This window comes from Dryobates pubescens, chromosome 31 (assembly GCF_014839835.1).
Source record: "Dryobates pubescens isolate bDryPub1 chromosome 31, bDryPub1.pri, whole genome shotgun sequence".
In the NCBI taxonomy this organism is placed as follows: Eukaryota; Metazoa; Chordata; class Aves; order Piciformes; family Picidae; genus Dryobates; species Dryobates pubescens.
Window position 1 is genome coordinate 8,992,611 of NC_071642.1, and position 16,593 is coordinate 9,009,203.

Below are 16,593 nucleotides of genomic sequence, written 5' to 3' on the forward strand. Positions count from 1 at the left end.
CTCCAAACACTCTGCACAACTCTGTCCATGTGTGCCCAGAGAGCTGGCACCAGCTGGCCTCATCTCCTCGAGCTGGTGAGCATCCTGGTGCCCTGAGTCAGCACAAGCAGCAGAACCAGCCCACCTGAGCCCAGTCCCTGCACAGGAGGCTCCCTGCCCACACCACAGGGGCGATGCAGCCGACACCCCTGGGGCAGTGCTGAGGGCAGGCAGCGGGCACGCAGCACGGCTCAAGTGCCACCAGCTTCCATAACCCAGCAGGGGGCTCTGCTTGCTCAGCTCTGGGCAACACAGCAGCTCTTGAGGACTCCTGCCCTTGGGCAGCCTTCCTGCCAAGCCCTAAGCTGTGGCCTTGGGACAGCACGGAGCTTGCTGCCTACCTTCACCTCAGAGCTTCCCCTAGGACAGCTCTGAGGAGCCTCAGCTGCTCCCTCCCCTTGGCCACCCAGTGAGCAGCCACCTACTTGGACTTGTTGAGGCTGGCTTCAGCAGCAGCTGCCTGCAGCAGCTGGGTTGACTTGCTGGCTGGAACCCCAAAGACTGCACTGTGGGTGACGTCGCTCAGGATCCTCCGGTGCCCTGCCCGCTGCGTCTTGGGGGAGGAGGGAGGGGTGAGAGAGCCAAGCTTCTGCCCCTGCACTGCTGCAGGAGGGCTGCTCTGAGGCTGCTGCTGCTGCCTCATCCCTGCCTGCACCTAGGAGGCAAAGAGAAACAGTGAGGCCCTGGTTATGAACAACAACCCCCAGCTGTGGAGCATTTGAGCTTCAAGTTCTGGCCTGGGCATAGTTTGGAGGGGGGGAAAGCAAGCAAACCAAATTGTGGGCAGGGGGAATTTGCTGATCTGTAGACTTCAGGATGACCACAGCCACAGAATGGCTCAGGCTGGAATGGACCTCAGAGATCATCTGCTCCAACTACCCACCATGGGCAGGGACAGCTCTCAGCTACACTCAGCTGCTCAAGGCCTCATCCAGCCTGGCCTTCAACACCCCCAGGCAGGAGGCAGCCACAGCCTCCCTGGGCAGCCTGGGCCAGGCTCTCACCACCCTCACACTGAACAACTTCTTCCTCAGCTCCACTCTAACCCTGCTCTGCCTCAGCTTCAAACCATTCCCCCTTGGCCTGGCTCTAGACACCCTCAGGAAGTTCCTCTGCAGCCTTCCTGCAGGATCCCTTCAGGTCCTGGCAGGCAGCTCTGAGGTCCCCCTGGAGCCTTCTCCTCTGCAGGCTGCACAGCCCCAGCTCCCTCAGCCTGTGCTCCCAGCAGAGCTGCTCCAGCCCTTGGAGCATCTTTGTGGCCTCCTCTGGCCTCACTCCAGCAGCTGTGTCCTTCTTGTGCTGGGGACACCAGAGCTGGAGGCAGTGTTCAGACTGAGGGAGAACAGGTTTAGACTGGGTCTTAGGAAGCAGCTCTTCAGTACAAGGCTGGAGAGCTGTGAGGACAGAAATGGATTGAAGATCAATCAGGGCAAGTGTAGGGTGCTGCACCTGGGGAAGAACCACCCCATGGGTCAGGACAGGTTGGGGGCTGAGCTGTTGGGGAGCAGCCCTGAGGAGAAGAACCTGGGAGTGCACAACAGGATGACCACAAGCTGGCAGTACTCTCATGGCCAACAAGGCCAAGCTCCCCTGGCCATGACCCTGCAGCCAGCTGGCCCTGCTGCAGGCAGCCACAGCTGCCCCTGGGTACAGACCATGGGAGCACAGCAGCTGATTGCTTTGTTTGTAGCTTGGGTGCCCTGAAAAAGTCTTTGCACAGCAGTCAGGACACAAAGGTTCTCCCAATGCCAGGAACAGCCAGGGAGGCTGCCTGCCCCTTCCCCTGCCCTGGGGACCAGGAGGAAGTCTGCAACATGAAGAGGTTCTGGTGCCATCCTGGGGCATGAAGCACAAATAACTGCACTGCAGCATGGCAGGGGAGGGATGGAGAGGAGCTGCATTAAGCAGCTGCTTCTACCTTCTGCTCTGCTTTCCACTCATCTTCCAGTCACCTGCTCTGCTTTGTACAAAGGCATGCTGGGACAGGAGGGGTGATGGCTTCAGACTGGAAGAAGCTGGATTGAGATTGGACATTAGGAAGAGGTATTTCCCTGTGGGACTGGAGAGGCACTGGAACAGGCTGCCCAGGGAACATGTGGAGGCTCCAAGCCTGGAATTGTTCACAGCCAGGCTGGATGGGGCCTGCAGCAACCTCATCTAGTAGGAGGCATCCCTGGCCCTGGCAGGGTGGTTGGAACTGGATGATCTTTAAGGTCCATTCCAACCCAGACCATTTGATGATTCCATGATTCATCTTTGATGGACCCTGAGCACAACTCCAGAGCTCTGCACCCCCCTGGGCAGAGCACAGCTGAGGCTGCAAGGTCAGTGCTGACCTCTGCCACCCAGGGGGACCAGCAGACCCCAGAACAGCTGGGCTCAGCCAACAGAGAGAGTTGGGGCTGTTCAATCTGGAGAAGAGAAACCTCCCAGGAGACCTTCTTGTGGCCTTGCAGGATCTGAAGGAAGCTACAGGAAAGCTGGGGAGGGACTTCTGAGGGTGTCAGGGAGGGATAGGACTGAGGGGGATGGAGCATAACTAGAAGTGGGGAGATTCAGACTGGGTGTTAGGAAGAAGTTGTTCCCTATGAGGGTGGTGAGAGACTGGCACAGGTTGCACAGGGAGGTGGTGGAAGCCTCCTGCCTGGAGGTGTTTGCAGCCAGGCTGGAGGTGGCTGTGAGCAACCTGCTGTGGTGTGAGGTGTCCCTGGCCATGGCAGGGGGGTTGGAACTGGCTGATCCTTGAGGTCCCTTCCAACCCTGACAATTCTGTGATTCTAATTACCCTGCTGTATCTTCCCAGCATGCAGGACCAGCAGGAGAGCACTTCCCTGCACCCCCAGTGCTGCTTCCCAGGCTCTTACCCCTTGCTCCTGGGGCTGTGCTGGCTGGGCCGTGCCTGGCTGGGCCTGGGGCTGCGCCGGCGCCTGGGACTTCTGCTGAGCTGCTGCTGCTGCTGCTGCTGTCTTCTGCTGCATGGCTGCCTGCTGGGCCATCAGCTGCTGCTGCTGCTGCTGGTAATAGTTCTGCATCAGCTGCTGCTGTGCCACTGCTCCTTGCTGCATCACTGGGAACTGGGGAGCAATCACTTGGCTGAGCTCCTGGGGGCAGCTGGGACCTGGGGCACCACCAGCTGAGCTCGGGGGGACAGCCCAGGAGTGGGGACAGCCACTGTGAGTGGCAAAGCACCAGCAGGCTGTGAGGGCTTGGAGTAGTGGGAAACAGCCTCTGCTCTAAGGCCAGATCCCCCTGTGCTCCCCCTCACACAGCTGCCAAGGAACTGACTCTCCTGTGGCCCTGAGCTCTCTCCTCCACTTCTATCCATTCCCCAGGACAGGAAGATTCATTCCCTGGCCCTTTGCTCCACTCCCAAATCCGTTTTAGCAGGGATCTGTGCTGCTCCCAACACCTCAGTCAAGCACCCAAGTCTGTCAGCTCAGACACATCCTGTCTAACACAGCAGCTGCTCCCAGGCCTCCTCCCCACAGCAGCCTACCACAAAAACAGACCCAAATGTTTTAGCATGCAAAAGGCAGCTCAGGCTTCTGGGAGGGAGCAGAAGAGAAACTGCATCGCTCTGCTCTTCAGGATTGATCTCAAGACCCTGGACCACTTGGAGCTGTAAATTGTTACCCAGCACTGGCAGGTTTGTGGCTGCACAGGACAGGATTACCTCAAGAGCTTCCACACTGACAGCTTAGCATAAAATCCAGCTCAGGAAAAAAGCCTTGCTAGAGAACTGGGAACTGATTGGAAAGGGTCCCCAAAGTGCAGCTATTGCCCCCAAAGTGCAGCTACTGCCCCCCAGGAGGGGCTTGCTATAAATGCAAAGGTACAGCCTTGCAGAATGAGAATTGGTTGAGTTGTAAAAACCCTCTGAGAGCATCCAGCCCAACCAGCAACCCAACCCCACCATGGCCACCAAACCATGGCCCCAGCTGCCATGGCCACAGGGTCCTGGAGCACCTCCAGGGCTGGGGAATCTACCACCTCCCTGGGCAGCCAGGGCCATCCCTGACCACTCTTGCAGCAAAGAATTTTTAACTCCTCTCCAACCTGAGCCTCCCCTGGCCCAGTTCCAGGCCATTGCCTCTCCTTCTAGCACCTGAGACTGGGGAGCAGAGCCCAACCCCCACCTGGCTCCAGCCTCCTCTCAGGAGCTGCAGAGAGCAATGAGCTCTCCCTCAGCCTCCTCTGCTCCAGCCTCAACCCCACCAGCTCCCTCAGCTGCTCCTCCCCAGCCCTGCTCTGCAAACCCTTCCCCAGCTCTGTTGCCTTTCTCTGGCCACACTCCAGCCCCTCAGTGCCTCTGCTGCATGCTGTGCCACCTTGCATGCTCCTGCAGCAAAGGAGTTTTTCCTGCTATCCAACCTAAACCTCCCTGGCACAACGTTGAGGCCTTGCAGGGCCCCAGCACAGGAAGCAGAAGAAATTCCCTCACTGGAAAGGTTCTCAAAGCCTGCAACAGGCTCCCCAGGGAGGTGGCTGAATCCCCACCCCCAGAGGTGTTTGAAAGCCACAGAGATGCGGTGCTGAGGGCCATGGTTTAGCACCAGGCCTGGGGCAGTTAGAGAGTGGTTGGGCTTGATCTTAAGGGTCCCTTCCAGCCAACAGGATCTGCCGACCGCAGGGCCGCGCACACCCACCTGCTGAGCTTGCATCAGCTGCTGCTGCTGCTGGTAGTAGGCAGCCTGCTGCTGCTGTTGCTGCTGCTGTTGCTGCTGCTGCAGAAGCTGCTGCTTCAAGAAAAGCTGCTGCTGATGCTGAGGGGTGGCCTGCGGCTGAGTGGAAGGGACCTGGGGCTGCCCCTGCGAGCCCTGCTGCTGCGGAGCCGCCGCCGGCTTGGCTTGCGGCTGGGCCGGAGGCTGCTGGGGAGCCGCCTTCTGCTGGGGGCCGGCGGCAGGGAGCGGAGGCTGCCCGCTGCCCAGGGCCGCAGGCCCCGCCGCTGCTGGGGACACACAAGAGCAGGGCTCCGTCAGACGAGGCCCCGAGCCCCGGCCGCTGCCCTGCAGGCACCGCGCAGGGGCTGGGGCCTCACCTTGCGGCTGCACGGCCGCCTGCGCCGTGGGCCTCTTCCTGGGCGTCAGGGCCGGCTGGATGGGCAAGATGCCAGGGTTGGGCTGCGTCTGCCCCGCCTTGGGCCTCTGCCGGGGTGCGATGGACGTCTCTGTCGTGGGGATGGGGTCTGTCAGCCTGCAGGGAGGAAAGGAAGAGCTGTGAGAGCAGAGCCCTTGTGGGGCTGGCGGCTGGGGCACGCACAAGGGTTCAAAGGCTCTTCCAGGATGGAAGTGAGGAAGGTGAAACCCTTCTGAGCAGCCATACACACAGCACAGCTCCTTGCAGAGCCCTGCGGCACAGGGGAAGCTGAAGGGATGCATTCACAGCAGCCAACCCAGCACCCTGGCCTCCTGGCTTCTCTGCCAGCTGTGCCATCTCCTCCTGCCGGACAGCTGCACCTTGGCACAGTCACCCAGCTCGCTCCAGCTCCAACCCCACTTCCAGTTCTGGAGGAGCAGATGGAGGACATCACCAATTAGCTGAAGAGCAGCTGGTGCCTTTGGGCAGAACTGTCTAAGCTGCCATCTTTACCTTAACTTGGGTCCCTCCACCCCCACCTGACCTCAGCTGATCTCTGCTCTCTGTTTACTGAGCTCCCAAACCACTCAGCAACAGAGCCAAAGCCACCAGACACCATCCTACCACTCTGTGGCTACGTTAGCTTGGAGGAGGTCAAGATGTTCTGCACTCAACTCCAAAGCCAAAGGGGATCCCTAGCACTTTCAGACAGGAGAGATGCTCCAGCCAAGTCTGAAGGAAACTACAAACATCAGCAGGAGGACAGCAGCAAAACATCATCTGAAGTGCTCCTTGGGCTCTTCAGATGGAGTCCACTTGGGCTTTTGTGTGTCCCCCCCAAAGAAGGAACCCCAGAAATCACAGCAATTCCAGCCAGGTTAGCAGAGGCTGAGTGTCCAGCTCAAAGAGGGCCAGTTCCCAGTGCTCCTCAGCAGCTTCATGCTCTTTGGGTCACCTCCAGGCCTGCTGCAGCTTTTCTCCTGGCTAGGCTCCCACACAAGTTCTCTGGGCATTGCCTGGATGGTTGCTATGCTGAAGTCATCCAAGTGCACGAACTTCAAGTGCTGCTGTCAAGTCTTCAGTAGGAACAGCCAAGATGTTGAGTCATGCTGAGCAGTGTTCAAGTCTCCCCTCCTCATGCAGAAGACTTCCCCTAAGAGCTGCATTTTCTGCCCTCCAGATCTCTGACATCTGACTTTGAGATCTTTCTTTGAGGTCTTTCTTCCAGGTCTTTGAAATCTTTCCTTGAGATCTTTGAGACCTTTCTTTGAGGCCTTTGAGACCTTTCCTTGAGATCTTTGAGACCTTTCTTTGAGGCCTTTCAGATCTTTCTTTGAGGCCTTCCTTTGAGGCCTTTAAGATCTTCCTTTGAGGCCTTTGAGATCTTTCCCTGAGCTCTCTCTCTGAGATCTCTCAGATCCTTGGTTATTTATGTGGTGGAGGCAGCTGGGTTTGTCTCCATGTGTAAATGGAAGACCAGGAGGGAGCAGCTAAGCGTCCTCCCTAATGAAGAGCAGAAAAAGCCAAGGAGGAGAGGGCTGAGCAGCATGCAGAAGTGCTTACCTGGCCTTGGGTTGACTCTTCTTTGCAGCAGCTTCACTTGCTTTCACTGGGTCTGGGAGTTTAGCAGGGATTGGAGAGTTCTGCAGATGCCAAAACCAGACAGTTTTGTGTTTTGAGGGCAGAAAGGAGTCAGAAATCATTTGCAAAAGCATCACAATGAAACAGAGGGATTGGGGGCTGCCCAAAGCAATGATTCCTCATGCTGGACACAGGGCAAACCCCCCAGTCCCAGGTCACTAAGGAGATGGTAGCTTGGGAGAGGCCCTACAAGGGCCAAGCCTGCTTCAGCTTTTGGATCATTGACTACACCTGGAATCTGAAGCCAGAGATTCATAGCTGGGGACAGCAGCAGCAACACTCAGCAATGCTGCTGTGAAAAACTGCAGGCATGGTGGGAATCAATCCATGGCTGGGTCAGGAAGACCATAAATAACCACCTGAACATGGCAAAGGAAAGCCAAAGAGTTTCCTCCTCCTTCAAAACAACAAAACAAAATGTCATGACACAGATGGCCACAGCAAAGAGACACTCCTGCACAACTGAAACCTGCAAAGCCACACTCAGGAGTGGCAGATGGCTGGGGAAGGTCTCAGGGACTTCAAAAGCAGTTGGCTAGGCCCAGCCAGACACAGGACTGAGATGTTTGAAACCAGCCACAGCATAAACAGAGGGGAACAGGCTGGGAGAGTTGAGGTTGTTCAGCCTGGAGAAGGCTTCAGGGAGAGCTCAGAGCAGCCTTCCAGTTCCTGAAGGGGCTCCAGGGGAGCTGGGGAAGGAATTTGGATGAGGGCTGGGAGTGCCAAGACAAGGGGCAATGGCTTTGAGCTGGGAGAGGGGAGACTGAGACTGGAGAGGAGGAAGAAATTGTTGAGAGTGAGGGTGGGGAGAGCCTGGCACAGGTTGCCCAGGGAGGCTGTGGCTGCCTCCTGCCTGGAGGTGTTGAAGGCCAGGCTGGCTGAGGCCTTGAGCAGCCTGTGCTGGTGGGAGGTGTCCCTGCATCCAGCCTAGGAACAGCACAGGCTGTGCCGAGTGCGCCTGGAAATGAGATGGGTGCCACAGGCAGGTCCCAGCTCTCCATGTTCCCAAGATCTCTTGGTTGGCCTCACACCAGCAGCTGGGTGACAAGGTAAACCAGGGTCAAAGGAAAACAAACACCTGAAAGAACCTCCTGAGCCCTGCCCAGGCTGCTTCCAAAGCCCTCCATCAGCCCACTCCTTCGCCACTCACCTGGACGTTCTGCACTGGGCATTCCTTCTTTGCCAGTTTGAATGCAAAGTAGGAGACTTGATAAATATCAGGTCTCTTATCAGGGTCTGGCTCAAGCATGTACCCTGCAACAGACAGAGAGGCTACCATCAGAGCCTGAGAACAGACAGGCACTCTAGTGGCACTCTAGCAGGACAGACAATGTTTGACACTGAGGGTGCTGAGAGCCTGGGGTTGGAGATGCTCCAGCCCTGGAACCATTCCAGCTCAGGTGGTTTGGGGCTCTGAGCAGCCTGCTCTAGTTGCTCACTGCAGGGGGGGTAGGCTGGAGGACCCTGAAAGGTCCCTTCAGCCCCAAGCATTCTGTGATTCTGCATGTGGTGTGAGCAGATGCTCCCAGGGTGCCTCTCCTGCCCCTTCCAAAGCTGTCACGGGACAGCAGGCCTGGGCTTAGCCTCAGGGGCAGGGTGGTCAGGGTGAACCAGGAGATCCTTTCCAGGCAGCTATGAACAAGCTGTAGCTGCTGGCAAAGGCTCCAGGGCAAGGAGGAGAAATGCAGCTGCCAGCTCAAGAAATAAGCACTGGGTCTGAATTCTGCATCTCCAAGTGGAGCTGCAGGGACAGAGCCTGATGATGCCAGCCTGCTGTGTCACTGGGGCAGGAAGGCAGCACTGCACACACAGCAGCACAGAACACACCAGGGCTGCTCTGCAAACACAGCCAGCCCTCTGCTAGTCAAGACTGTGGCTAGGAACAAGACAAATAATCAACCCAAATGCTGTGCTGCAAGCAAGAGCTGTCCCAGCCCTGCCAGGAGCACTGCACTGTAGCCTCAGTGCATAGGCAGCTAGACAGGAGTCAGTTATGAACCACTGCAGCTCTGCTTCTCACTTCACAGAAGATTAATCCCCATCACTAGGCTAAGGCACTGTGGTTCTCCCCTCTGCCCTCCCCAACCAGATTTACTGCTGGAGAAATGAAGTTTCTGCACAAACAGCCTCATTGTGCAAGACTGAGAGCTGGGCAGAGAGGAACCTAAGGAGGTTCAACAAGGATCAGCTGGGCAGGAAGAATAACCTGCAGCAGTGCAGGCTGGGAGGGGATCTGCTGGAGAGCAGCCCCAAGGAGGAGGACCTGGGAGTGCTGGTGGAAAACAAGGTCTGCATGGCACAGCAATGTGCCCTGGGGGCCAAGAAGGTCAAGGGGGTCCTGGGGGCATTCAGGAGTGTGGCCAGCAGAGCCAGGGAGCTTCTCCTCCCCCTCTGCTCTGTTGAGGCCACAGCTATTGCATCCCATTTTGGGCTTCCCAGTTCAGGAGGGACATGGATCTGCTGGAGAGAGTCCAACAGACTACCAGGATGATTAGGGGACTGCAGCACTGCCCTATGAGGAGGGGCTGAGAGCCCTGGGGTGTTGAGTCTGGAGAGGAGAAGACTGAGAGGGGATCTGAGCAATGTCTCTCAATATCTGAGGGCTGGGGGTCAGGAGGGAGGGGACAGGCTCTGCTTAGCTGCACCCTGGGATAGGCCAAGGGGCAAAGGATGGAAACTGCAGCACAGGAGGTTCCACCTCACCATGAGGAGGAACTTCTGCACTGTGAGGGTCCCAGAGCCCTGGAGCAGGCTGCCCAGAGAGGCTGTGGAGTCTCCTTCTGTGGAGCCTTTCAAGCCCCATCTGGATGCATTCCTGTATGACCTGTGCTGGATTCTATGGTCCTGCTCTGGCACAGGGGATGGACTCAATGATCTCTGGAGGTTCCTCCCAACCCCCTGGGATCCTGTGGGATCTGTGATCCTGGGAAGTTCCTGCAGGGCTCCCAAGCCAAACGCTTCTCCTTTCTCCTGCCTTTCCACAGAGGGCATCCAGCAGGGCCCAGGCAAGCCCAAAGCCTGGCAGCATTTCCTTCCTAAGCTCCCAGAGGCTGAGTGGATGCCCCTGGAGCACGGCAGCCTGTCCCACTCACGGATCAGGCAGTGCATGTCCTGCGAGTGCCGCGAGTTGTCCGGGATGGTGAAGTTGCCGTCGCAGATGGCCACCTGGCTCTCCCCAAAGGGCAAGGTGAAGTAACACAGCTTGTACAGCAAGCAGCCAAGGGCCTGCAGAGAGACACAACACAGCACAGGATTTAGCAAACTGAAGCCAAGCAGGCAGTGGTGCAGCCAAACCCCGCTGCAGACGGCAGGGAAGTGCTGCGGGGCCCCTGCGGGGCTCAGGCCTTGCAACACCGCCGCCTGGGGAAGCAGGGTGGGGGCAGGGAGAGGAACCCATGGAGAGATGTGCCTGGCCAGCCTGAGAGCTGGGGATTGACTGAGCACCACCCCCCACACAGCTCCACAGAGTTTGTGTCACCCAGCAGGCAAAGCCTCTCTCTGCCACAAAGGACCAGCAGAACTCGGCAGCCATCGCCCCCGGTGCCAGCCATCGCCCCCGGTGCTTCCCTGCTGCCAAAGAACACCCAAACTGCCCCCAGGCTTCACCTCAAAGCACTGCCAACTGCTGCAGAGATGCAGCAGGGAGAGAGCAAGCTGAGGCTGCAGGGTTCCATCCCCCTCCACCTCCCTGTGAGCTGCTGTGACAGAACCAGCCCCCGGAGCGCAGGAGCTGTGCAGGAAGGGCTCCTCCCGCAGCAGGGAGAGGGGCAGGCACTGCCTCACCCTCAGCACCTCAGCAGCAGCCTCCAGTTGTGGCAGAGGATTCCACAGTCACACTGCACTCCACTCCTGAGCAACTGCTTTAAGGGACTGTTGGGGTTGGAAGAGACCTTGAAGATCACCGAGTCCAACCCAGAGCTCACGCTGCCACCACTGCTGCTGAGCCACTGCCACTCACCCCAGCACCACATCCAGGCCTCTTAAACACCTCCAGGGCTGGGGACTCCACCACCTCCCTGGGCAGCCTGACCAGTGCCTGAGAACCCTTTCTGGGAAGGAATTTCTCCTGCTCCCCAACCTGAAGCTCCTCTGACACAGCCTGGGGCTGCTGCCTGGCAGGAGGAGCGCTGCAGAGCCCCTGCAGTGCAGGCCCCGGGGCACACACCCCAGGGGCTCCCTTGGCAATGCCCAGGGGTGGTCACTGCAGCAGGATTCCTTCCAGGCCAGGAAGAGCCCTCTGAGCCTCTGGGATTCCACCTTTCTACCTGATCACAGGGAGGCCTGCAGATCCCAGCTTCTCCTCTGGCTGCCTTTGAGGCCCTGACACCCCTGGCAGCTGTGACCTCCCCTCTCTGGCTCTCCAGCACCGCCACAGAGCCCAGCTCTGCAAGCTCCAGCTTAGCTCAGCACAGCAGGAGCCCCACAGGAGCTGCTGTTGTGTCCATGCTGAGCCGGCAGGGGACAGAGGACTCTTCCCAGCAGATGCCACACCAGCAGTCTTCCCTCTTGCCCACACAGATGCAGAGCTGTTGAGGATCACTAAAGCTGCCCTTTTACCCTGCTGCTGCCTTGCTCTCTCCAGCTCAGGGCTTCAGCAGCTCTGCTCTGAACTCACACCTGGAGCATCCCATTTGTGAGCTGCCACCACACTCCCCACAGAGACTTCTCATCTCCATCCCTGCTGCAAGGGAGGTTTCCATCTCTCATCAGGTCAGCCAGCACTGGGTCACGCCAGGGCTGCAGTTTGCTCTCAGGATGGAAAGCACAGCAAGACCTCAGTGCTGATGAGGAACAGCAGGGCAGAGGCTTGGTCTGGGGCCAGGCAGGAGAGCTCAGAGCTGTGCCAGTGCCCAGGGCAAGCCAGCTGTGGCTCCTGGGCAGGGCTGTCTGCTCAGCTTCCTACCAGAGTCAGCCTTGGATTACCCAAGCAGAGGGAGTCACAACACTGGGAATGCTCTATAGCAAGCACACACAGGACACACAAAGACCAAGCTGTGCTTGAGCCACAGCCACCCTGCTCAGCACTAACATCAAGCAGAGGAACTCCTGAGTCAAAGCCTCTCCAGTCTCTTATGGAAACAGCTAGCCCCAGACAGACAGACAGACAGCTCCCCTGAGTGGTTTTGCTACGTACCCAGATGTCTGCTTTTGTAGTGATGAGTTTGCCACTGTACAGGTTGACCATCTCTGGTGCTCTGTAGGACAGGGTAGTGTACCTGCAGCAGGGAGAGCAGCAGTGAGGGCCACACAGGGAGCAGAGGCTGCTGTGGCACATTGCCAAGCAATCCCAGATTCCCTCCCTCCCTCCCTTGCACTTTAGGGAAAGGGATACTAAAGGAGATCAGCCACTGGATGTCATGGAATGGGCTGGGTTGAGAAGAGATCTAAAAGCTCAGCCAGCTCCAAGCCCCTGCCATGGGTAGGGACACCTCCCACCAGCACAGCTTGCTCAAGGCCTCATCCAGCCTGGCCTGAAACACCTCCAGGCAGGAGGCAGCCACAGCCTCCCTGGGCAGCCTGTGCCAGGCTCTCCCCACCCTCACTGGAAAGAATTTCTTCCTCCTCTCCAGTCTCAGTCTCTCCTCTCCCAGCTCAAAGCCATTGTCCCTCAGCCTGGCACTCCCAGACCTTGTCTAAAGTCCCTCCTCAGCTCTCCTGGAGCCCCTTCAGGTACTGGAAGGCTGCTCTGAGGTCTCCCTGGAGCCTTCTCTCCTCCAGGCTGAACAGCCCCAACTCTCCCAGCCTGGCCCCACAGGGGAGGTTCTGCAGCCCCTCTCCTCTGCACCCTCTCCAGCAGCTCCAGGTCCTTCTTGTGCTGGGGGCCCAGAGCTGGAGGCAGTGCTGCAGGTGGGGGCTGAGCAGAGCAGAGGGCAGAATCCCCTCCCTGTGCTGCTGGCCACACATTTACCAGCATCAGCTTCCCCTCTAACAAGGTACCCAAGCACTGCAAGCTGCCCTGTGGGGCCAGAGCAGGCACCAAGACAGTTTCTGGAGGCAGCTGCTTCCTCCCAACCCTGCAGGCATCTGAAGCACCAGCACAGGAATATTCAGGGGCTCAGAGCATCAAGGAGGTCGATAGCCAAATGTCCTCTGCAGGGTCCTCACTGCTGGGGCTTTGGCCAATTGTATTACAAAGACTGGAACCAGATCTGTGGCTCCTTCAAAGAGGCTTCCACAGCAGAAGTCCTGCTCAGAGCCCCTGGACAGGGGGAAAGGTTACTGCAGAGCTCAGGCTACAGCCAGAGCCTACCTCACACTGACATAGCACTGCACACAGGGCAGCTGGAAGCTGTGCCAGAGCTGAGGAGACTCACAGCAAGAGTCACAGACTCAGAGAACTGGGTTGGGAAAGCCCTCTGAGAGCATCCAGCCCAGCCAGCAGCCCAACCCCAGCATGGACACCAAACCATGGCCACAGAGTTCTTGAACCAGGGCTGGGGACTCCACCACCTCCCTGGGCAGCCTGGGCCAGGCCCTGACCACTCCTGCAGCAAAGGAATTGTTCCTCATCTCCAACCTAACCCTCCCCTGGCACAGTTACAGCCTCTTCTATCACCTGAGACTGGGCAGCAGAGCCCAACCCCCACCTGGCTCCAGCCTCCTCTCAGGAGCTGCAGAGAGCAATGAGCTCTCCCTCAGCCTCCTCTGCTCCAGCCTCAACCCCCCCAGCTCCCTCAGCTGCTCCTCCCCAGCCCTGTTCTCCAGACCCTTCCCCAGCTCTGTTGCCCTTCTCTGGCCACACTCCAGCCCCTCAGTGCCTCTGCTGCAGGTCTCCAGTTGGTGCTGTGCCACCTTGCATGCTGCTTGCCTTGGCCACAAGAGCACAGCTCAGGGCAGAGGGCCTTGAAGCTGTCAGTAAGTGCACAAATAGGGCACTGCAGAGCCAGAGCAGAGAGCCCCAACAGCCCCAGCCCAGCATGGCCAGGAAAGCCATGATGGTGGAGCTGAGTCCTAGCAACCAGGAGATGCTTGAACACACTGCTACCAGCAACTGGAAAGCCTGCAGCACTGATGCTGTTAGAACTACAGCAGGACCAAGGAGCTCTGCTGGGAGCACAGGCTGAGGGAGCTGGGGGTGTGCAGCCTGGAGAACAACACAGAGCTGCTGGAGTGAGGCCAGAGGAGGCCACAAAGATGCTCCAAGGGCTGGAGCAGCTCTGCTGGGAGCAGAGCCTGAGGGAGCTGAGGCTGTGCAGCATGGAGAAGGCTCCAGGGGGACCTCAGAGCTGCCTGCCAGGACCTGAAGGGATCCTGCAGGAAGGCTGCAGAGAGACTTCTCCTGAGGGTGTCTGGAGCCAGGCCCAGGGAATGGTTTGAAGCTGAGGCAGAGCAGGGTTAGAGTGGAGCTGAGGAAGAAGTTGTTCAGTGTGAGGGTGGTGAGAATCTGGCACAGGCTGCCCTGGGAGGCTGTGGCTGCCTCCTGCCTGGGGTGAGATGTGTCCCTGCCCATGGCAGTGGGGTTGGGGGAGATGAATCTCTGAGGTTCCTTTCCAACCTGAACCATTCCAGGATTCTATGACTGACCTGGAACCTGCTCCACTCCTGACACACACCAGCTGAGCTCCTTTTTAGAGGCATCAAGTTGATTCCACTGCAGCTGGTGGTGCATGGGACAAGAGCAGGAGCCTAACTGAACTCCTCAAGGTCCTTACATTTCTAAGAGGAGCTGTGGAGCCAGGCCCTGCATCCCCTCAGGCACTGCAGGGCTGTCTGAGTGGCTCACAGGGCTTTGGTCAGCTGCTCTGCTGTAGCTCAAGAAGCCAAGAGAGATGAAGGACAGAGAGAGGCTGACCCCAGAGCTAACAGCAGGTGTCAAGATGGGCAGCTTCTCTGCATGAGGACACTCAGTCTTTCAAATCCAAAGCAGTTACATCAAGCTCAGGTCAGTGTTTCACCTTCCCCCAAGCAGGGATTTACCTGCAGCAGGCAGAGCTCTGCAGCAGCATCCAGTCTGCTGCCACAGGCCTGAGCAACACCCAGCCCAGGACCAGGCAAAAATTCCCCTTCAAAGCCAAACCCTGTCCAAGCTGGGAAGGAAAAACCACACTTACTTTTTGATCTCTTCCTCCACTGCATTCACCCCTTCTGTCTGAGGGTTCTGGAACTTGTTGGTGGCACTCCCAAAGTCACAGAGGACGTAGTGGCCGCGGTCATGCAGCAGGATGTTCTCAACCTGGGAGCAGCACAGACAGACAGCCTCAGTCAGACAGACAGCCTCAGTCAGACAGACAGCCTCAGTCAGACAGACAGCCTCAGTCAGACAGACAGCACTTACAGGATGGCCAAGGGCTCAGACCCAGCCAGCATGGGTTCAGGAAGGGCAGATCCTGCCTCTCCAACCTGATCTCCTTCCATGCCCAGGGGACTGCCTGGTGGATGTGGGGCAGGCTGTGGATGTGCTCTGCCTGGACTTCAGCAAGGCCTTTGACACCATCCCCCACAGCAAACTGCTGTCCAAGCTGTCAGCCCCTGGCTGGGACAGCAGCTCTCTGAGTTGGGTTAGGAACTGGCTGGAGGCTGAGCCCAGAGAGTGGTGGTGAATGGTGCCACAGCCAGCTGGCAGCCAGGCACCAGTGGTGTGCCCCAGGGATCAGTGCTGGGCCCCAACCTGTTCAATATCTTTATTGATGATCTGGATGAGGGCATTGAGTCCATCAGCAGTAAGTTTGCAGGTGACACCAAGCTGGGGGCAGGAGTTGATCTGCTGGAGGGTAGAGAGGCTCTGCAGAGGGACCTGGACAGGCTGCACAGATGGGCAGAGGCCAAGGGCAGGAGATTGAACACATCCAAGTGCCAGGTTCTGCACATTGGCCACAGCAACCCCAGGCAGTGCTACAGGCTGGGGGCAGAGTGGCTGAGAGCAGCCAGGCAGAGAGGGACCTGGGGGTGCTGGTTGATGGTAGGCTGAACATGAGCCTGCAGTGTGCCCAGGCAGCCAAGAGGCCAATGGCATCCTGGCCTGCATCAGGAACAGTGTGGCCAGCAGGAGCAGGGAGGGCATTCTGCCCCTGTACACTGCACTGGTTAGGCCACACCTTGAGTCCTGTGTCCAGTTCTGGGCCCCTCAGTTTAGGAAGGAGGTTGAGCTGCTGGAAGGTGTCCAGGGAAGGGCAACAAAGCTGGGGAGGGGTCTGGAGCACAGCCCTGTGAGGAGAGGCTGAGGGAGCTGGGGTTGCTTAGCCTGCAGAAGAGGAGGCTCAGGGGAGACCTTCTTGCTCTCTACAACTGCCTGAAGGGAGGTTGTAGCCAGGGGGGGGTTGGTCTCTTCTCCCAGGCAGACAGCAGCAGAACAAGAGGACACAGTCTCAGGCTGCGCCAGGGGAGGTTTAGGCTGGAGGTGAGGAGGAAGTTCTACACAGAGAGAGAGATTGCCCATTGGAATGGGCTGCCCAGGGAGGTGGTGGAGTCACCATCACTGGAGGTGTTCAGGAGGAGACTTGATAGGGTGCTTGGTGCCATGGGTTAGTTGTTGAGGCGGTGTTGGGTGATAGGTTGCACATGATGATCTTGAAGGTCTCTTCCAACCTGGTCTATTCTATTCTATTCTATTCTTCAGTCAGACAGCCAGCCTCACTCAGCCAGCCTCAGTTCTGTCCTTTCCCTCAGCTGAGGCAGGGCTTGCAGTGCCTGCAGACACAGCAGGCCTGGCTGGCCTGGCAGCAGAAGATGAGAGCAAGGAACAGATGCAGCAGAGCTCTGTCACATCTCCTGGCAGGGAAGGCAAAAGGCAGAGCACAGCTGTGCCACTGCTGCCACCCTGCCACCTCCCCTCTCTCCTGACAGCACAGCTCCTGTCCTCTGCCAAGCCTGCCTTCAGGACAGGGATTGTGGCCTGGG

General features: G+C 58.2%; 1 protein-coding gene across 1 annotated transcript in view; it reads right to left on the reverse strand.

The window, feature by feature from the left end:
- Window positions 1-16,593, reverse strand: part of AAK1 (AP2 associated kinase 1) — a 90,954-nt gene that overhangs the window by 30,458 nt on the left and 43,903 nt on the right. Inside the window, exons 5-13 of the mRNA XM_054174918.1 lie at window positions 14,808-14,929; window positions 11,891-11,972; window positions 9,849-9,981; window positions 7,907-8,010; window positions 6,679-6,758; window positions 5,078-5,232; window positions 4,686-4,987; window positions 2,904-3,113; window positions 465-694 (exon numbers count right to left, since the gene is read on the reverse strand). Coding sequence (XP_054030893.1) covers window positions 465-694; window positions 2,904-3,113; window positions 4,686-4,987; window positions 5,078-5,232; window positions 6,679-6,758; window positions 7,907-8,010; window positions 9,849-9,981; window positions 11,891-11,972; window positions 14,808-14,929 — 1,418 coding nt within the window. The remainder of the gene's footprint in view (window positions 1-464; window positions 695-2,903; window positions 3,114-4,685; window positions 4,988-5,077; window positions 5,233-6,678; window positions 6,759-7,906; window positions 8,011-9,848; window positions 9,982-11,890; window positions 11,973-14,807; window positions 14,930-16,593) is intronic.